This window comes from Vigna angularis, chromosome 1, assembly GCF_016808095.1.
Source record: "Vigna angularis cultivar LongXiaoDou No.4 chromosome 1, ASM1680809v1, whole genome shotgun sequence".
Classification (NCBI taxonomy): domain Eukaryota; kingdom Viridiplantae; phylum Streptophyta; class Magnoliopsida; order Fabales; family Fabaceae; genus Vigna; species Vigna angularis.
The window spans coordinates 58075821-58097126 of NC_068970.1; the positions used below are offsets into that span (position 1 = coordinate 58075821).

The following is a 21306-nucleotide window of genomic DNA, read 5'->3' on the forward strand; positions in this document are numbered from 1 at the left end:
GCAATTACATTCTAAAAATATTTAATGAAATATATTTATGCATTTATTTTATTTTGAAATATAATATACAAATTTAAAAAATAATAGTTTCATTTATTATTATTTGCATCTGTAATTACTGTATCAAATAATGTAAAGATAAATGTAACAACAATTAATATTATCTTAAAATTATAAAAAGCAAATAAAGAAGGAAAGTTTATTCGGAAAGTACGTGTAAAAAAAATGAAATGGACTTACTCAAGAATTTATATATCGATGAAACTCTAAGCAAACCAACGCCCAACCGTTCCAACTTTTATGGGCATTCATGGGAAGAATCACCTAACTCATTCAATTCAAACAGTTGACTTACCAACTTTGTAATAGTAATTCAAATTAAATAAATTTAACTGTCTTTTCTTAATATATATATATATATATATATATATATATATATATATATATATATAACAGGGATAGAATGTGGGTCAATATAAATTTAGTTACTAAAGAAACGAAGGATTATAGTTTTTGAATCAAAGTTTCACCGTCGCCAAATTTTTATAAATCTAAAATATCTATCACCTACTCAATGAAATTAGTTTTTAATAATCTTATTTTCTGCATATAATACAACAATCTAGAAAATAGTTGACAGTGATGCTGATATTTTTATAAATTGAACTTGAATATTTTATTATTAAAATATAAAATTTATATTTAGAAAAAATAATTTGTTAAGTTTTATTTTATAAAAATTACTATTTTTCTAAAATTATCTCTCTTTTTTCTACATTTTATATACGTTTTTATCTCTATGTTATTTTTCTTTTAAGATAACTATTTATGAGTATTCACATAGAGTAATACAATTTTAATTTATAAAAAAAATATTTTGAGTAAGATCATTTTTATCATTTTTTTAAGTCAATTTTTAGATGTTTTGCATTGTGTTAGATGACATTTGCAATTTATTCAAAGGGTTCAAAATTAATTTTTGTTTGATTATAATTGTTAGGATATGTTCAAATTGTTGATCAAAATTTTTTCTACATAGTTAGAGTATATGTGAGAGTTAGAGTTCTTGAGGATATAGCTGGTCAGAAGCTTAATTTAGGTAAAGGGAGCATGTGTTTTTGGTTCAAATGAATAGGTTATAAGAAAATTTTAATCCATTGTTCATCTGAATTGAGATAGTTTATTTTTGGTTCAAATTGTTGATCAAAATTTTTTTCTACATAGTTAGAGTACATGTGAGAGTTAGAGTTTTTGAGGACATAGTTGGTCAGAAGCTCAATTCAGGTAAAGAGAGCATGTGTTTTTGGTTCAAATGAATAGGTTATAAGAAAATTTTGATCCATTGCTCATATGAATTGAGATAGTTTGTTCTATGTTGATAGATTTTGATTTTGTATGAGTTGTTAAATTTTGAGTATAGTTGGATTATAACTTGTGTTGTTGTATGAGTATTGATAAATAAGGGCACCTCTTTTAAGTTAATGAAATCTATTTAAAGTTACCTTTAAACTAATTAAAGCAATTTTAGCAAGAGAAAAAAATATTAGTGATCATAATAGACCAATTGATTTATCTATTGTATTAATTGAGTTTTTGAAATTGTGCAGACTTCTTAGACAAACTAATTAATTGTTGAGAGAAAATCAACTAATGAAAATATAGATAACTCATGTTACTTTACTTGTTGAGTGAGCTAAAACTAGTTGGACAAGCCTTATAAACAAGGCTCATAGGGTTTAGGTCACTTTAGGGCAAGTAAAAGACTTTTAAAATGAAATTTATTTTAACAAAATCTATAGAATTTAAGGTGGTTAGATCACTAGGTGAGTATAGCCTAACTAGGAGAATTATTTGGTTAAAAGCTTCCCGTATTTGATCATTGAGGGAGCCAATACCCTCGTTGAGCGAAATTTGAGATATTAAAATCTGGAGAACTTATAGGAGATTGGTAGCTAAGCACGTCAAGCAATCACTAGGTAAATATACCTCCAAAGGTGTACGTTGAATGAGTAAGGATGTTTGTTGAGTGAGCCTAGGTAAAAAAAGTTTCAAATTTGTCTCGTTGAACGAGTTTGTATGCATATTGAATGATAGTAGAAGATTTTAGAAATATGATAAATGATTTAAGGTTTACAAATAAAATGGGTGGATGTGTGTGACTGAGTAGTGTCTAGGTGTTAGCCAAAATCTATTATAGATGCATGTAGCCGAGTAGAGTTTGAATGTTGGTCAAAATCTATTGTGAATGTGTGAGTGACTGAATAAAACTTAGAGGTTACCAAAATATATTATGGAATGTTAATTGTGGAATGTATGAAATGTGAATGTAGTTATTTTCAAGGAGGAAATACTACATTGAATAATTTTAGGATGTATATTGAATGAAGACTATGAGGATGAGGTTATCCTAATTCTACTAATATTGTACTCATGTAAAGGAAGATACTAGGGGGTGATAGTTGTGGAGTTCCTATAACTTGGAGGAGGTGTGAAATAATATTGTGCCTCGTAGGTAGAAAGAATTTACCCTATCATACTTGTGAAGTGAAATGTTATATGACATGTACAAAATATGAGTTTAATTAATTTCATACAAGAGTCTTCCTAAAATAGAGTCAAGTGTATTTTTCTTTTATAAAATGTTAATAGTTGATAGCATGAAAATAAGACAAACAGACGGTTAAATATAGATACTTAATGGTTCTTATTAATTTCTGTAAACAAAAACACACTCACATGTAAGAGCAAAAATAAAAACATAAAATAAATCTAACATATTCACACATCAAACTTTACATCCATAAGTATTATTATTCAACATACATTTTTTCTAACAAAAATTGTAAATTTTCATATAATTTTTCTTGAAAAAAACCGCAAACCTTCTCATACAATATTTTTGGCAACAATCATACACAGTTACTCAAGTCTCATATATATTTTATAGACTTATTAAATTGTGGAGACAACTCTTAAATAAACTTTTCATTTTTATAATATTTTCCCACTACTTTCTTCTTTATATTAGAAGTGAACTTTAGTGAACATCCACTAAGAAACCAACATCACTACACAGAAGAAAATAATAATCACTATAACTATAAATTGCATGTGTTGATTCTTTCACACAAAACCTTTAAAATTGTACCATCTTCATTCAATTTCATCTTTTTTTTCTTTTTGATTGAAAAGCAAAATTAGTCATGTTTTTTTTCTTTATCCTTTCTTCTTATCTTTAGAAGTCTAACCTCATTTTTCATATTCTCTATGATTGAATTATATTAGTGGACGACGGTGACTACCTAATTTAGTTTTGAAACATAATAAGTTTATTTTTTTTTAAAAGTGAACTTTAAACTTCATTTAACCTTAATACATTAATTTGTAATGTGAGGTTTGCACCAACTTATATGTTGTAAAAAAGATTTATCTTTAGTTGGTGTGGGCTCTCAAACACATCCCTTACTCGAGACATATACATCTCAAGCATGAAACTATACATTAATTAGTGATTTCCTAGTAACTCAATAACGAGTGAAACAATAGACCTAATGAACAACAAATTTCACTATATTAGACTTCAGATGACTCATATGCTATATTGAGAATTAGACTTTAAGTCTAACTTAATCTTATAAAATTGACTTATAAGATGAGATTTGTTGTATTTTAATTTTCATATTCCTTCTTAATTGTGAAGTTAAGAACTTTGAGTTTTCTAAATTAACATTTAGATTGTTTGTAATTTATGTTTTAGTTGTTTTGGAATTAAAATCTTATAGATTAATATTGAAACCTAATTATTGATATTTCTCGAAATCTAAATTCATTTCCAGGATAGGTAGTTAGTTAACTTACTTTTATTTGAATTAGATTTGTAATGTTGGTGCAAGTTGAAAATTTGTTCATGTTAATATTAGGTTGGGAATTTAACTTGTATATGAATTTTACTAAGTAATCTTAAATTTAGAAAATTAGATATTGGATGACAATGTTGGAAATAAAGTACTCTTGGTTTTAATTTCAACCTAGTAAAAACTTTTAAATGTTAAATGAAAGTTATCGGTTGAAATTAGGTAATTCTCTGTTAAAGACTTTTCATTTTGCTTTAGGTTGTTATGCTAAATTTTAATAATAATAATAATAAGTGGTTGAAATCTATGGCAGTATGTGTAATTGTTGTATATATTATCATGCCAATTTAAAATGTTTGAGCAATTTAAAACTTTGCAAAAAGTCAATAATTTTCTACATAAATTTGCTGAACGAATTTGAGACATGGAGAAAGTGACTTTTATTGTGAAAAGTTCACTTAGTGGATTCTCCGATAGCCCATCATGAAAGTTATGCCATTGGATGTTAGCTTCGTTTTAGCTTTGGAATGACCTAAAAACGAGGTCTATATCCAGTTATAACTATTTTAGTAAATAAAGGTCAAGCTGTCAAATTTAGTTAAAGTTGCTGCACTTTTGTAACTTTTAAGCAAAGTAAATATTTTTCTAACCTCAACATTTTGTAAGTCATATTTTAACTTTTGTTGGTTATAAAATTTAGGTTTTGTTGTGATATAGACATATAGAACATATATTTTAATTAAATTATCTCAACATTAATATATATATATATATATATATATATATAATATTAAGTTTTTTTTTAAACCCTTTATTTAGGTAAAAAGTTTAACTATATAGGATTTATTATCACTTTAAAATATCGGTGAATATATTTTTGGGTGGTTATTAATTTTTTAAGTGTCACATCAGGTGGGAAGTAAGATAAATGATTATTAGCAATGACTGTACTTTATGAAATCAAATGACAACTATATGTATTAATTAAAATAAATTGAATCTTACCTAATTTCAAAAATAATTATTCTACATTTCTAGATTTGCAAGGTGTTTGCTTATATCCACGTCTTGCATTTGAAGATTACTCTATATCCTGTTTCTTTAGGTTACCTGTCATAATCAACAACCTAAGATAATAAATTTAGGACACCTAACTAAAATTAATTTTACAGAGTTGCCTTAAAGATTCTATAAATAGGAGCACACCCAAACACATTCCCACCACTTTCTTTTGTCTCTTTATTTTATGTCTTAAGTTTCTACTTGTACCAAGATGTCTCGTAGGTATTCTCCTTCTCAAATAAAACGGAATTAATTATAGTTTTAGTTCCTAACTTTTCATAAAATATTAATTTTATTTTTTATTCTTAAATTTTTCTACAATTTAGTCTCCTGAATTATAATTACTACTTTTATATAATTTTAATTTTTTTATTATCTACAATTTGGTTTATTTTTTGATTAAAAAAATACTAAATTATATTTTCTAACGATTTCTTACGACAACTATTTTTATTTGTAAAAGAATAATTATAATTTAAAATATAACAACTTAAAATATTTAAAATAAATTTGATTATTTTTATTGTATTTAAATATGTAAATGTAAAGGAATATTTTTAAAGATTTAGTTTTTATACTTAATTATTTAAATGTGAAGATATTTTTGTTTTTCATAATCATTTAGTTTTTTGAATTTTTTTGACATGGTACACTTGGTGTTTCGGTTATAGGGTTGATGTCCTATACTCAAAGCACTCAAGATTATATGGATGGTCGGACAGACCTTGAAGACTGGACAAACCTTGCATATTGGACGGGTGGACGAACGCTGCTCTAGGCATTAGGTTAAAGACCAATCGGACGTTTCTCCATGCACATCAGGTGGTCATCCTCCTCCTTCTCCAAGCGGGGCGGACGACACCTGTCAAAGGCACTCCGACGCTCAAGTTAGTAATGTAACCGAGCGATAAGTAATGCATGTATATAGTGCATCATGTCTAAAGTCATACCTGAAACCTTTATTTATACTAGTTGTGATGAACTTTTACCTTTTGTCGGTCTAATGACGACCTAATCGCACCTTAACCTTCATTAGGGGCTTAATGAGTCATTATCGTTTATAATCTAATCATGTGGTCAGCTTGGCCTAGGTGGCCGGTCGACCTAGTAGATGGGCGGCTGAACTAATAATTAGCCGCTCAATCGGCCTTGTCTGGGGACTGCCTACTCCGGTGGTGCGGGGAGGTCGTTCGGTAAGCGATAGAGCGTGGAGACCGAACAGTGCTGGTCGGTGCATGAGGGAGCAGGGAGATCGTACGAAACAATAACCATAATGGAAAATCCATATAGTTAGAGTTTCACCTTCAGATATGACAACCTTAAAATGATGTTAATCTAATACAATTGAATGTTTAATGAATTTTAACAGAAACATAACCCAACTAATAAAATGTGAAGTCATTTATCATTCATTATAAAGTAAAAATAGTTAATAATCACTTTGTGCATGATACACTTCAAATCAAATCTCATACTAATGTTGCACAAATGATTAAATCTCAACCATTCGGCCATCCGACCTTGGCCGACTGACCATTTGGCCTCTAGCTCTCGGCCATCCGACCTCAATCGTTCGGTCATCCGGCCTTAACTGCTCGGCCATTCGGCCTCAAGCTCCCGGCCATTCGGCCTCCAACTCTCGGCCAACCTTTTGGCCTTAATCGTTCGGCCATCCGGCCTCTAGCTCTCGACCATTCGGCCTTCAACTCTCGGTCATCCGGCCTTCAGCTCTCGGTCATCCGGCCTTAACCATTCGGCCATTGGGCCTCGGCCGACCAACCTTTCAGCCTCAAGCTCTCGGCCATTCGACCTCCAACTGCTCGGTCATCCGGCCTCAAGCTCTTGGCCATCCGGCCTCAACTGCTTGGCCATCCGGCCTCAAGCTCTCGGCCATTCGGCCTTCAGTTCTTGGCTATCCAGCCTCACGAACTTAGCCAAATTTGGCATCCAGCGTTTGGCTATTCGGCCTCAACTGCTCGGTCATTCGGCCTCGAGCTCTCGACCAACCTTTCAACCTCAATCGTTCGACCATCCGGCCTCAACTGCTCGGTCATCCGGCCCAGAGCTCTCGGTCATTCGGCCTCCAGTTCTAAGTCATCCGGCCTCATGGATATAGCCAAATTTGGCATCCAGCATTTGGCCATTCGGCCTCAACTGCTCGGTCATTCGGCCTCCAGCTCTCGGTCATCCGACCTCAACTGCTCGGTCATCCGGCCTCAAGCTCTCGGTCATTCGGCCTCCAGTTCTCGGCCATCCGACCTCACGGACTTAGCCAAATTTGGCATCCAGCATTTGGTTATCCGGCCTCAACTGCTCGACCATTCGGTCTCAAGCTCCCGGCCATTCGGCCTTTAGCTCTCGGCCAACCTTTTGACCTCAAGTGCTGGGCCATCCGACCTCAAGCTCTCGGCCATTCGACCTCCAGTTCTCGGCCATTCGGCCTCCAGTTCTCGGCCATCCGGCCTCACGGACTTAGCCAAATTTGACATCCAACATTTGGCCATTCGACCTCTAGCTCTCGACCATCCGACCTCAACCATTCTGCCACCCGGTCTCAACCAACCGAACTTCGGCCTCAAGCTCTTGGCCATTCGGCCTACAACTTTCGGCCAATCGACCTCAAGCTCTCGGCCATTCGGTCTCCATCTCTCGGCCAACCTTTCGGCCGCAACCGCCCGGCCTTACATTGCCTCGCAGGGACTTAGCCAAATGTGGCATCCATCATTCGACCATTTGGCATCAACGTCTCAGGCATTCGGCCTTAACTTTTCGGCCATCCGGCCTCAACGTCGACCAATCGGCCTCAACGTCTCGACCATTTGGCCTCAAATTTTCAGCCATTTGGCCTCAACCTCTTAGCCATTCGGCCATTCAGCCATAACCTCGCGGCCATCCGGCCTCAACGGCTCAGACTAGTGTGGTATCAAGCGTTCAGCCTCAATTTCTCAGCCTCCACTGGTCTCGTCCGCCTAGTCATACCTTAAACATGTCCTCACAAGTATTTGGCCAACCATTTGGCCTAAAAAGGGAGCCTCAACCGTCCGACTCAACTCGGCCTCCCGTGGCCTCATTTCCATTGACAACCGTTTAACCATACAACGAACGAATCTCGGCCAGCCTCACCGGATGTTGGCGAAAGTGGATCCTCATGTACTACAAATATTCAACCGTTCGGCCATGTTCTAGAGGAACCCCGACCAGCTCCATCGAAATTTAATGACTGTCGGTCTCCACGTCATGTCACTTGAACAAGATCGGTAGCCTACCCAGCTCGGCTCACAAGGGCACGACCCGGTTTTGTTTTCCACTCATCTTAATCAACGAACAAAGAATGCATAGGGATGAAAGCCACCCAGAGAACCTGCCCTTTCCAGGAAGACCATGTACAGAACCCCTTCGCAGATTAACATCATGCTCGGGCTTGAGGGGCTGGTGTTCCGTACAGTCTTCTTGCTCCCTCATGCACCGACCGGCACCTTTCGGTCTCCATGCTCCATCACTTACCGAACGACCTCCACGCACCACCGGACTTGGCAATCCCTAGACAAGGCTGACTTAGCGGCTAATTATTAGGCCGGCTGCCCAGCTACTATGCCAATCGACCACCTAGGCCAAGCTGACCTCATGATTAGATTATAAACGATAATGACTCATTAAGCCCCTAATGAAGGTTAAGGTGCGATTGGGTCGTCTTTAGGTCGACAAAGGGTAAAAGCTCATCATAACTAGTATAAATAAAGGTCTCAGGTATGACTTTAGACAGGATGCACTATATACATGCATTACTTACCACTTGGTTACATTACTAACTTGATCGTCGGAATGCCTTTGACAGGTACTTGTTTGCCCGGCTTGGAGAAAGAGGAGGACGACCACTTGGAGTGCTTGGAGAAACGTCTGATCGGTCTTCAACCTAATGCTTGGAGCAGCGTCCGTCCGCCCATCCGGTCTGCAAGGTTTTCCCAGTCTTCAAGGTCCGTCAGGCCATCCACACAATCTTGAGTTCTTTGAGTATAGGACATCAACCCTTTAACCAAAATATTTATCCTTTTCATAGGCTCTCCAAAATAGACTATTGTTAGTGTAGACAAGATGAGTATACAATTTAATGATTGTGTTAATAGGAAATATAAACTTACAATTTATCATTTGTAAAACATCATATAATATGTTGATATTTGAGTTGCATCATATATAATGTATCCTTGGTCAATCATTCTTAGTTTTCAAGAGTACAAGTTGTGGAAGGATGTGTTGATTGGAAGTTCCAAAATTGTGCACATTTTTTTTCTTAAGGGGCTTGAATGTGCAATTATATGGTATCTGAAAAAGTATTGGACTTTCACATTGAAATTGGACACCATCTTCACATAGCTTGATTTTTCCATTTGCAAATAAGGTTGTGAGGTAGGAATTTGAGTAGTTCTCCATCTTGTTGATGCCTAAGTATTACACGTAAAGATAATGAGTGTCTATGTTTTATATACAGAGAGAGAAGGAAATGGTTGGATTTATTACGCTCGCTAATATGATGGCAAATTGTGGTTGAACTATTGTGTATGATGGCATTTGTAGGGTAAGGATCATTCCCAATAAAGCTCAAAAGTCTTGTCTTGGTGGTAGAGTGTAATTTCCGACATGTATCTTGAGTTCCCCATCTCCCAATACACGTCAAAGTTAAGTATAATAAAAGTTGATATTTGTGTGGCACATTTACCTAATAAAGTCGATAAGTATTGTCTTGGTAGTAGATTGCATGTGCAATTGTTGACATATGTCTTGTATCAACCTATCTCCCAATACACATAAGAGTCAAGGGTAATAAAACTTGACCTCTTGGTGAGACACTTACCTAATAAAGTTGAAAAGTTTGGTCTTGGTGGCAGATGCATGTGAAATTGTTGACACGTGTTTTGAACCACCTCGTTTTCTAATACACATCAAAGTCAAGTCTAATTAAACCCGACATAACTTACCCAATAAAAGTGGAAAGTCTTGTCTTAATAGCAAAGTGCATATGTAATTGTTGACATGTGTCTTGTGCCACCATGTATGCCAATACATGTTATAGTCAACTTTAATAAAACATAACATGTGTGTGAAACGCATACCCAATAAAGTTGAGAAGTTTTGTTTTGGTAACACAGTGCAATTGTTGACACGTTTCCTTACCAACCTTGTATCCAAATATATGTCAAAGTCAAGTATAATGGAATTTGACATTTGTGTGACACAGTTATCCAATAAAGCTGAGAAGTCTTATGGCGGTGGTAGAGTGCATGTAAATTTTGACACATTCTTGAGCCACGCCATCTCTCAATACACGATACAAAAGTCTTGTCAAACTTAAACTGTGGGATACAATTTTTCAATAAAGATGAGAAGTTTTGTCTTGGTTGCATAGTAAAAGGCAAGATATTCTATTATTACACTTGTGGATTTTTATTACATAAGGATGGTGTTGGTGTGGAATTTGTTAGGTGTAAAAGTTGAATAAATATAATATTCATTGAATAATTTTTTTTCAAAAGTATACATCATAGTTATAGACATTAATTACATAATTATAAAATAGTAAGTACATATATATACACATACATAAATACATACATACAAACACATACATATAGACATACACACATACATACACATATATACATACATACATAGATACACACATACATACAAATATATACACATACATATATTAGAAAAGATACTAAGAAAAAAAGAAAATACAAAAATAAAACAAAGAGATAATATGATGAAGTGTCAGAACCATTAAATTCAACAGTGAGTGGAAGCCAGGTGTAGGGGTAAGGGTTTAGAAAATTCAGAAAGTGGAAGACAGGTGTGTGGCGCTGATTGGATGATCGATTTTTGACGGTAGTATATAAGAAATTTCTTCAAACGTCGAGCTACTTTCTGCATGCACCTCTTCTCTCCAAATTTCTGAGTTTCTCCTTCTCTCTACAAATATCATTCTTCTCTCTACAAATTCTCACTTCCTCCTTCTTCTGATCATCATCTAGGCTGTGTGTGAGTTCTTCCTTGGTGGCAAGAAGTTCTTTTTCATCAATCTAGTTGATGTGTGAAGTGGGTAAGTAAACTCATTCGTTTTTTTTAAGTTTCGGTATTTTCTGGAACATGCAAGCACTGTGCAGCTTTCATGTGTTCTTCATCTATCTCTCTTTGAACCTGTTTTTGTTTTGATCCTCTGGTTGGTCCCTTTTCACCAATCAGAATTGTAGTGGGTTGCTTTAGAAGTGGTTGTTGTTAGTCAAAGTGGTGGAAGCTTAGGAAGTGCCTAGTTTATTCAAGGTAAGGGAAACTAGTGATTTAATTATATTTTTCTGTGTTTGGAATTGATGTGTGTATGCTTGCATGTATGAATAATGGTATGTTTGATTGAATTGTATTCAAATTCTGTGTTTGGCCGAGACATGTGAACTGGGTTGGAGTTTCCTGTTGTAGAACGTTCGGTCAGTTCTGTTTGGGAAGAGAGTATGTGAAAATGTGAGTGGTGAGCAGTGTGTAATAGGTTCAGTGGAATAGGTTTAAAATAAATTATAAATCAAGTTTGGAGGTTTTAGAAATTAAGAAAAATATCTTGTTTTGGTTTAAGGAGTATTATTCAGAGTTTTGTTTTGTTGACCGTTCGGCAATGTTACGTACTCAGTCATTAACTAGGTTCGGTCTATTAGGTATTATCTATTTATGACCGTTCGGTCTAATCATAGTGTTCGAATATTAAACTAGTGTTCGGTATGAATAGGGTATCTAATAATCTCTAAGTAATCGGTCTAGTATAGTGTTCGGTATAAGTTTTTAAGAGTTTCGGTTTGAGTTATGAATGTACGGTCTAAGCTCTTTGGGTTGGGATAAGTTCCTAGTAGTTGGTTTCTATGGTGGTCGATCAATAATAGCGTTCGGTCAATTTCTTCTGTTTTGTCTCTTATGAACCGTTCGGTTCTCTCGGTTGGGTAATGTGAAGGTGTTCGGTCTCCAACGTTCACATGTTCTCTTTATTTTGTGAATGAAAATATAATTGATGAATGATAGATTATGTTAAATATGAGAATGTTGGACTTTTGAATACTGTGGAAGAGAATTCCAAGGCGGAATGTCTCGTGTATGGTTATTGAATTGTAAAGTATGAATATGGATATGCTAAGCTGACGTTCATCCTGAAATTCTATGAGTATCATTCTCACATAAAGAGAGATATATCATTTGTGAGAATAGCAGGAGGTCCTACCACCTCAGGGTGCCAAGGTAGGTATTATGGGATTAACCTTGGGTAGTAGCTTGATTGGTGTCAGTTGTTACACTACCACAAGTGCAAGGACGACTGTAGCTACATATTCATACAATCTGGATGGTCAAGTCATAGTGTTCGGTTTTGATATATATATATATATATATATATATATATATATGAATGGTGGTGTTCAGTTTGTATGTGATTAATTGTATTCAGTGTTTGCATGATGTACCGTTCGGTTTCATACGTATTGAACTTGCATGAATTGTGTATATGTGTTTATAATTAAATTACATTAGCTTACCCTATTTTCTTGTTTTGTCTTATTTTTTCCGTCCGGTTATCTTTTCTTTTGCAATGATCATCCTGTGGATATGAGCAGAAGGCGGTGAGTGTTCGCTAGAGCAAGCGTTGGAAGACGAAGATCCTGTTGCTTAGGTTAAGATCGCTCGGTCATCAGTTGTGTATAGCTTTAGAATGGACCATTCAGTCAATAGGTTTAATTTATCTTTTGTAAATCGATCGGTTTATATAAGGTGTTGTATCACCGTTCGGTTTATGTCTATATTTGGTATGAGACTTATGTTGTTCTGTAAAGTTTTTAGTTTTATGATTATTTTGGATAACTGTACTGTTAAAATACTTTACTAGCTTTATGTGAACTGGTCTATCATATTATTATATGTGATTAATCTATGATGTAGTATTATACTATGTTTTGGGATGTTAGATGAAGTAAAAGGATAAAATAAGATTACGTTCAATAAATTTAATGTTGACTTTTAAAATTAAAGATACCGTAACATTATTTTTTAACTTATGAATACATGGACACGAAGAAAGAGAGAGGAAGAGAGAAAAAAAAGAAAAAGAAAGATCGAAAGGGAGAAAAGAAAGACATAAAGAGAAAAAGAAAGATAGAAAGAGATAAACAAAGAAAGAAAGAAAGAGCGGAAGAGATAAACAAAGGAAGAAAGAGAGAAAAAAGAGAAAGAAAGGGGAGACAAACACAGAGAAAGAGAAACAAAAAGATAGAGTAAATGAAAAAAACGCTACTGCTGGACAAAATTCAATAAAAGAAGACATCTATCATTACCTTTGAAGGTAGAGACATAGAAATGAGTTCTAAACTTAGTCAGTCCACGTAATTATGGGTTTCAGTCGAATGGAAAAATTTAGTCTTTTTTTTAATTATGATTAAAATGGACCACGTTTATTAACATTAACATTTTATTAGTTTTTTTTTTATCATTTTTCACAATTTTTTATTATAATTTTTAGGTTGATAATTTATTTATTTTAAATATTATAATATTAGTAAATAGTTTTTGAATATGTTACATATTTAATTTATTTGTTTATCAAATTATATAAATTAACACTTTAGTTTTCAATTAAATAGTATTTGGTAAAATAAGTTAATATATTAATTATATTTTTATAAAACAAATAATCAATTATCCATTTCAATTTGAGCAAGATTAGAAAATTTTTACCTCATCAACAAGTGAATCAAATTAAAATAACTCATTTTTAATCTGGTGAATAGAGTAGATTCACTTACATGTTTCACCTCATCTTTATTTATTTTGTTAACAGTAAAAAAAAGTTAAATCGATATTTTCAAAAAGTTTAGTTCTACAATCTTATAAATAAAAGATCATAAGCTTTAATATAATATCTCCAGTCTTATTTTTCTTTATTTAAACTCTATTAAATCATATAAGTTTTAGACTTATCTTATAGCTTTATTCTTACCTTTATATAAAATTCATATTTTAGTAATTTTTTTATTTTTTCAAATTTAAAAGAGTAATTTTTATTGTTATAATTCTAACTCATGGTCTAAGCATAATATTTAATTTCACATAGTATGAAATTACATTTTAAACTTAGGAATTGATAATTGGAAGTTAAGAGAATACTTTTTAAAAAATATTGCATAACAAAGAAATGCTAAAAAAGAATAGAAATATACTGTTGTTATACAGCAACTTGATATTATTCTTACAATTATAAAAGTTTATTAAAACTCCCAACCAATTGTCAACCCTTATTAGCTTAAAATGTGACCATTAACTAAAAAAAATGTCATCAAGGAAGATTTTCCCCCATCTTTTTTGGGTTCTTAGGCTGTGTTCTCTTGGGTGGATGTTACTGTTCAAGTGAAAATATAAGGAATGATTTGCGATGAAAACTGTGTTCGTTTGGCATGATTTGGAACGATGGAATTAAGATGATTTGTATGAGTTTTTATGATCTCTGCGTAATGCGATAATTTGTGGTGATTTGAGTAAAATCTCGTGTATGCCCTCGCTGCTTTGTAAAATACCAACCGAAAAATAAAATGTACAAACGAAATTCCTTGAAGAAGATGAAAATCAGAAGCGGCGTATTCGGTTACGGGAGGGGTATTCGGTTTCGCCCTGCAATCAGAAAGGGGGTGTATTTGATTCCCTCGTTACGTTATTCGGTTCCAGCCAACGTTATTCGGTTCCAGCCAACGTTATTCGATTGCTAGCTCCTGTATTGAGAAGTGAAGGGGTGTATTCGGTTACGCCTCCATGTATTCGATTCCGCCAAGTTTCTGCGCATTGGGTTGGATGCTTGCACGAGCTTGAAATTGGTTCCAACTTGGCTGGAGCATGCCGTGACCGTGAGGAAGGTGGAGGATGGTGGATGACAGTTCAGTTTTCGGGAAGCAGAGAGGATGGTGGAGGCCTCTCATCGTATTTGTACCCAGTCTCCTCACTGTTTCTCCATACAAGTATTTATAACGCTACACTACTCTCATTCATTCTCCTTCAACCACACTCATTCAATTTTCTCTTTCATTCTTCACAGGGGACGCTGCTTTCACACTCTCCACACCACCAAGTTCTTTTTCCCATCATTACTTTCTTTCTTGACTTTTACCTAGTAGTTCTTATTATGCCTTTTGCCTGTTTGTGTTTTTTATTCAGTAAACTAAGAGTAGAAGAATGCCCAAAATGAATCCTAAAGTTTGTTGCTTTAATATTTCTTTTCGGAATTATATTGATAGTTTTTTTTTTTGTTTTTTTTAATCTTATGTTTATTTGATGCTAGTGTAAATAATATTACAAAAATATAACAATTAAAAATAAATTCATTTTAATAAAATTTAATTTTTGTACAATACTAAAATTAATTTTAATAATTAATGTTAATTTTTTACTCTCTATAAACATTTTTACAATTAAATATAACATTAACAATTATGATTTTATATTAATTTAATAATTAGGGACATTTTGATAATCTTCCATTTTTATCAATTAAACAAATTTTTTTATCTATCACATTAATCAAATCCTACACTAATTCTCACAAACTTTACTTCCAAATCCACTTTCATTTGCTTCCAAATTCACTCAAACAAACAACAATTAATTCACCCTCAAATCTATCCACTCACTCTCCCCCAATTCCTCTCTCCCAAGTGAACATTTCAATAAACACTTTTAAGAAAACAACATTAATTTGTATAAATTAGAACTTACTTGTGCAGATAATAAATGAAAACTTACCTAAATTAATTTATGAAAAAAAAAACATATTTCAATTTTTGCTTCCGATTTTACTCGTTTAGAAATACTTATAGAATTCATCCAAACATATTTCAAAGTGGCTTTTGACAATATAAATGTAAATTAAAAAATACGTTCAGCACAAAAAGAACATAGTAAACATTGCTTGCAACAATTGCCTCACATTGATAATACAATCTTATCCCGCAGACAACGTTATATCTAAAAGCCAAATTCTATTACTCCACAGTAATGTAATCAGTAAATTATAATTCAATTTGCATATGTTTGGATTAACTTAATTAAAAATTAATCATCAGTTCTTCAACTGTTTTCTAAAATTATTTTAAAAATTAGAAATCTGTCATCAGGATGAGTGCAAGAAAATATAAGATGGCCAAGCTGATGAAGAAAAGTAGGATGAAAATAATAGTAAAATAATAGTGGAAACAGACTCAAAGAAAGCTTAAGCACAAAGGGTTTATATACACAAACCTCCGGAAGAAAAAAAAAACTTCACATCCTCCAAAACGCTATGCAGTTCTCCAAACTAGAAATCTTCGATTTTTACACTTGACTAGAAAAATGGGGAGAACAAATATGGAACATGGAAAACTTTTATATATAATATCAACCTCAAATAATAGTAAGACCAAAAACTCAGTCATCACTTTCAACCCGCCACTTACTACAACGACCTACTTAGAATTTTCTCTTTGAAAGCCCACAATGCATGCAGAGTTAGAATAGTCACAGCATCCAACCCTGCTTCATTTGTGCGGAGAACTAATGCACCAAATGCAATGATTTCTATGTCAAGGTTCTTCTTCCGCAAGCTGCACATTGTATCCATGCTTTATATCTGGAGAAAACCAAACCTCTGATAATTACACACCATTTGCAAAAAAATGCCACATACATGGATATATACATATTTTTACTGCCCCCTCCCCAATCAATATGCATTGCAGAGAGAAATTCCATTCAGTAATTAAAACTTATGTGATTTAATATTGCGGGCATGTTATCTTTATACAACTATTCTTCTTTTCTTTCTATATATATAGGGCACAAGTACAACCTATTCAATCAAATTTACTCTTTTGCATGAGTTTAAATTCTGACATTATAAAAAGGGCAATCAGCCGAGTTATTCAATGGTTTTATCATTCTAGAAGCAAGGCAAGTACAGGAAATCTGGCTTATAGCACAAGCTTTCAGTGGACGACCATGGTTAAGAAGTGAGGCTAGACGATGTTACAAACAAATGAAAGCTGTGAGTTTGCATCAATTTGACCACTATCATAATGAAAACCGAAAATCCAAAGTCACGTCACGTAGGAACTATCATAATTATCCAGTTTGCATCAATCAGGTAGGAACTATTATTTTCAAGATGTCTAAACTAAAGCGAGAGATTCAGGTTATGGTATGCATGAACCCAAAATATAACTCTCCCCCACAACCTAAACTAAACCAAACAGACAGTAGGTGTCCTTTAGGGTGGGAGAATGCCATTCAAAAGAATTTACACATCTATATTTCAAGTTGATAGGTCATATTCTTTCTTACTTTTATTTTAAAATGCACACTCAAATATAAAATAACAAGACCAAAGTGGGATCACATAATAATGGAAATTAAAGATGAAGCATAGAAATAGGAAAGTTGTAGTGAAAATACCTTTCATTGAAGGCTTGTCATAATCTTTCCTATCATCATCATTATTCCAATCACCGTCGTCATCATCACCCATATCATCCCTTCCATCATTTCCTATATCACTTTCACTAGCTGTCTCCCATTCAGAATCATCTGTCTCTGGACCATACATATCACCACCATCACCCTGACTATGGACCCCACCATGCTTAACAGCTGCCTCTCGGAATAACCACGCAGCACGCATCTGCTTCTTAACTAAACGCTCTGCATAATCTGGAACTTTATTTTGCCTCAATGAAAGATCAGGATCGTTTGACTGAGAGCACTCGTTTATAAATAAAATAGCATCTAACAAACTCTCTTTCGCTAATCCAAGCATATCATTAGCTTGTGCTCGTCTCCAAAGGCTTTTGGCATGACGATTGACAGGTTTATGAAGACATAGTGCTCGGGTAGCATCACTGATGGCAGCCAAAGGTTGTTGCAGCAAAAGATGGCATTGAGCACGATTACTATATAGAACAACTCTCTCCTTCCTAGATCTCATAGGACACAATGCCAAAGCTTCAGAATATTTTGAAGCAGCTCCAGAAATATTTCCAGATGAGAACAAGGAATTTCCTTCAAGTTTGACAACCAGAGCAGCGGCCTGCTTAATATGTAGATCTTCCTTGGGCATATTCTTTTCCCACTTCAATCTCTGCTTTGAATTTAATACATCCTCAATCTGTTCTTTAGTACGATTACTAATGGAGCTTCGACCTGACCCTTGAGACTGGATGCACTCTTGAAGAACACTAACAATTGAATCACCGAGCTTTTTGTGATCACCCAGAGTTGTAATCTCCGCAAGATCAACTAATACAGGCACGACTTTATCAATCACCTACACAATATATGCCAATGCCTTATCAAAAACAGAAACCAATTTACAATATTCAAGTGATAGAAACTTATAATCATAATCTCTAGCAATTGGAGCTTGAATGAATAACTGAAAACATCATTGTTAGTATACATCCAGTTTATACTTTACAAATTCATTGGTGTATTGGCAAGGACCAGCCACCTTCCTTTTGGGACACTAATGAAAGGAAGTATTAACTAGTTTTAAGTCGCCTGTCTATAGATGGTCAAATGAAACTGTCATAGAAACCAAAAAACTAAAATAAAACCATTCTTTATTTCCTTCTCATCAGATTAACATTCTTGTATTCAGAATCATCTCATCCAGAAAATTTTCCTCGTCAGACCTCCACTTTCAATGAAATTTGCAAGTGAAATTAGAGAAATTGAAAAAGCCTTTTTAACCAAGGAAGAATACAAATAAGAGGAATGTAACGTGATAGATCTGAAAGGTAAAAGAGGCCTTTACTTTCATTTCCATTTTTCTTTAATTGAAAAAGTTAGTTCAAGGCATAAGAATCAAATTTCAATGACATGCTAATCAACGCATTCTTTGAGACAATCACTAGTATTCCTTAGTGTTCATGAGTGCAAACAAACCAGATGCCAAGCCGGAGTTGAGAAAATTTCACCTTGTGACATGTATTGGGATCTTGAAGCAACCATAGAAGACAATCAATAGCCATATACTGCCAGTCATCTGAAGAGCGAGCAATATTACACAATGCGTCAATAATACCAGGGCAACTGGCAACAGGCCCCCTACCAAGCTTTTGATGACAAATTGTTCTTAATAAGCCAATACCAGCTGGTGAATTCTCATTCACAAGTCCACCCCACATGCCAGGTAATTTTATCAGAAATTCTGGTTTGCATATGGTGGGAAGAAATTCATGTTTAAAAGCAAAGCAATTAATTAGCTGAAGGGACCAACACTGCAACTGACTAGCCCATTCCTCAGCCTTCCTGGACTCCATTTCAACACCACCCATACCACGCGTAAGCAGATCACAATGATAACTAAGCCTTCTATCGACATATTGGTAGAAGTGTGAATAAACTATTTCCAGAGAACTCATTGCCAATTGAATGGAGAGCTCAAGAATTTCACCATTGCTTGCTATGGAAGGAAAAGTGCTGGCATATGTAGCCAAGTGTCCCAATGCTCTAACTGCCACCCTCTGCTCAACCCAAGTTAATCTGCCTCTTAAAAGCTCAACCAAGGGAGGAATGACCCCTGCATGCACAGCACTTTCTGCAAATTCCTCCATATTCATAGTGTAGGAACCAATTATATGAGCTGCATAATAAGGAATATATATATTTTGATCATGAGAAAGCCAGCGCCGGTTCTTCAGTCCCTTCCATATGAGAGCAGCCATGCATTCAAAAATACCTAGCTCTATGAATTCCGGGTCATTTGGATGAGCCATAGCCGTGTTCCAAAGGCCACTGATAGGGAGAACCTGCCCATCATCATCTTGAATTGGAAGCTCTCTAAAGAATTTCAGTACACTAGCTCGGCGCTTGCTCGGATTCCCTTCCTTCATGACACAAAAAAAGCATCCGGGGTATGGACAGTCCGATGAAACTTTATCCATGCTCGACAAATTGGAATAACAACCTCGAACATCAACAAATCAATTCCTCATCAGGTGGCTGAAGCAAGAAAACCACTTCCAAACTGCACACAAGTAACAAAATCAAATCAGTAATCAGCGCAACCCTTGACACATACCAACCAAAAGACCAATTCTTCTACAGTTCCCTAAACAACATTAGATTCTCAGAAAGAAAAAGTATACAAGAAAAAAAGATGCAACCTATCGATTAACTTTTACAAACATTTCCCCATATCCACACTGATAAAAATGCCCAACTCGTTGCAGAACAAAACCTACACAAAATAGTCCAAGTCAAAAATTGATTTTTAGCGCTTATTCTCCACCAGCCTTGAAAGAGACAAAGACGCCCACACACATCACCAAACATTTAAATTAATAGCAAAAACTCAGACTTTCAGCATTTATTTTTCCCCTTTCCATCTGAAATAGTAAGGGTAAAGAAACAGTGATTTCTGAACAAGAAAAAAAACCCATAAATATTCTCACTTAAAAAGTCAAACCCAGAGTGAATCACGGGAAGAGACAGGGCAAGAAGAGGATCATACTACCTAGCTAGTACCTACGAACTACTCACAGCATCAACATTCCCACACAAGTCAACCAAATTTCCACCAAATAAAAACAATTCCATTTTGTCTTTGGCGTGTTGCAGAATTGATTACGCACTACGCAGTAGCGAAGAACGATTTACCTGTGGCACAATCGATTCCACCACGCCAAAAAAAAAAAGGTAGGTGATAAAATTACCCTCCGCTGCGTAACGGTCTTCTTACAGTAACAGGGAAAGCAGAACACGGACGCTGTGAAAGAACAAGAGAGTTACGAGCAGTAAACGGTGAGGAGAAAGTGCGTGGTCGTTTCAGCAAAGCTTCGTTTACAGCGAAGATCGGCTACGTTTGTAAACGACAGATCCAAATTTGTCGTGGTGGTTTACAACCTGAGACCGTTTCATGTCGGAATTCACGTGCTCCTTAGATGCTTTGTGAACTTTTCGCTCTCTCTCTCTCTCTTTCTATCACGCTTTTCTCACAGCACCGTCATCTTTTGATCTAGGTTAAATTCCAGTGAAAGAAAGAGAAAGGAGAAAAAGAGAGTGAGGAACGGAGAAGGAAGACAACGGAATAATGCTGAGCCTCCACTACACTGTACTATACAAGTATAAATTTTAAATGATTGGTTTTATTTTAAATAATGACTTAATTCAATATTTTTTACCCATTTCACTAAAAAAGGAGAGAAATAAATTTTCTTTCAAAATATATATATATATATTTTTAAAAATGGATGAAGAAATTAATATAATTAGGGTAATTACATAATGTTTTCTTTCAAAATTGTTTGTACGTATTACGACAACAATATAGTGCTCACTTACGTCGCTG

At 34.5% G+C, this 21306-nt stretch overlaps 1 protein-coding gene across 4 annotated transcripts; it reads right to left on the minus strand.

Moving 5' to 3' along the window:
* Nucleotides 1-16131: 16131 nt before the first annotated feature.
* Nucleotides 16132-21073, minus strand: LOC108318945 (uncharacterized). Of its 4 annotated transcripts, none has more exons than XM_017549961.2 (5): nt 20672-21073; nt 20123-20196; nt 18932-19983; nt 17412-18279; nt 16132-16590 (listed from the first exon to the last, which is right to left on the minus strand). In XM_017549961.2, the coding sequence occupies exons 3-5, from the start codon at nt 19898-19900 to the stop codon at nt 16544-16546; spliced, it is 1884 nt and encodes a 627-aa protein (XP_017405450.1). In that variant the 5' UTR covers nt 19901-19983; nt 20123-20196; nt 20672-21073; the 3' UTR covers nt 16132-16543. The 4 variants fall into 4 exon arrangements, with proteins under 4 accessions (XP_017405450.1, XP_017405438.1, XP_017405445.1 ...); XM_017549949.2 differs by having other exon boundaries at nt 20616-21073; XM_017549956.2 differs by lacking the exon at nt 20123-20196.
* Nucleotides 21074-21306: the final 233 nt, after the last annotated feature.

What these genes read in the sequence shown, in the direction of transcription:
- LOC108318945 (XM_017549956.2), bottom strand. Translation starts at nt 19,900, where the DNA reads ATGGATAAAGTTTCATCGGACTGTCCATACCCCGGATGCTTTTTTTGT. An exon ending in ATCCCAATACATGTCACAAG is followed by an intron (nt 18,280 to 18,931) that starts GTGAAATTTTCT and finishes TATATTGTGTAG; the next exon opens with GTGATTGATAAAGTCGTGCC. An exon ending in TGACAAGCCTTCAATGAAAG is followed by an intron (nt 16,591 to 17,411) that starts GTATTTTCACTA and finishes GGTTTTCTCCAG; the next exon opens with ATATAAAGCATGGATACAAT.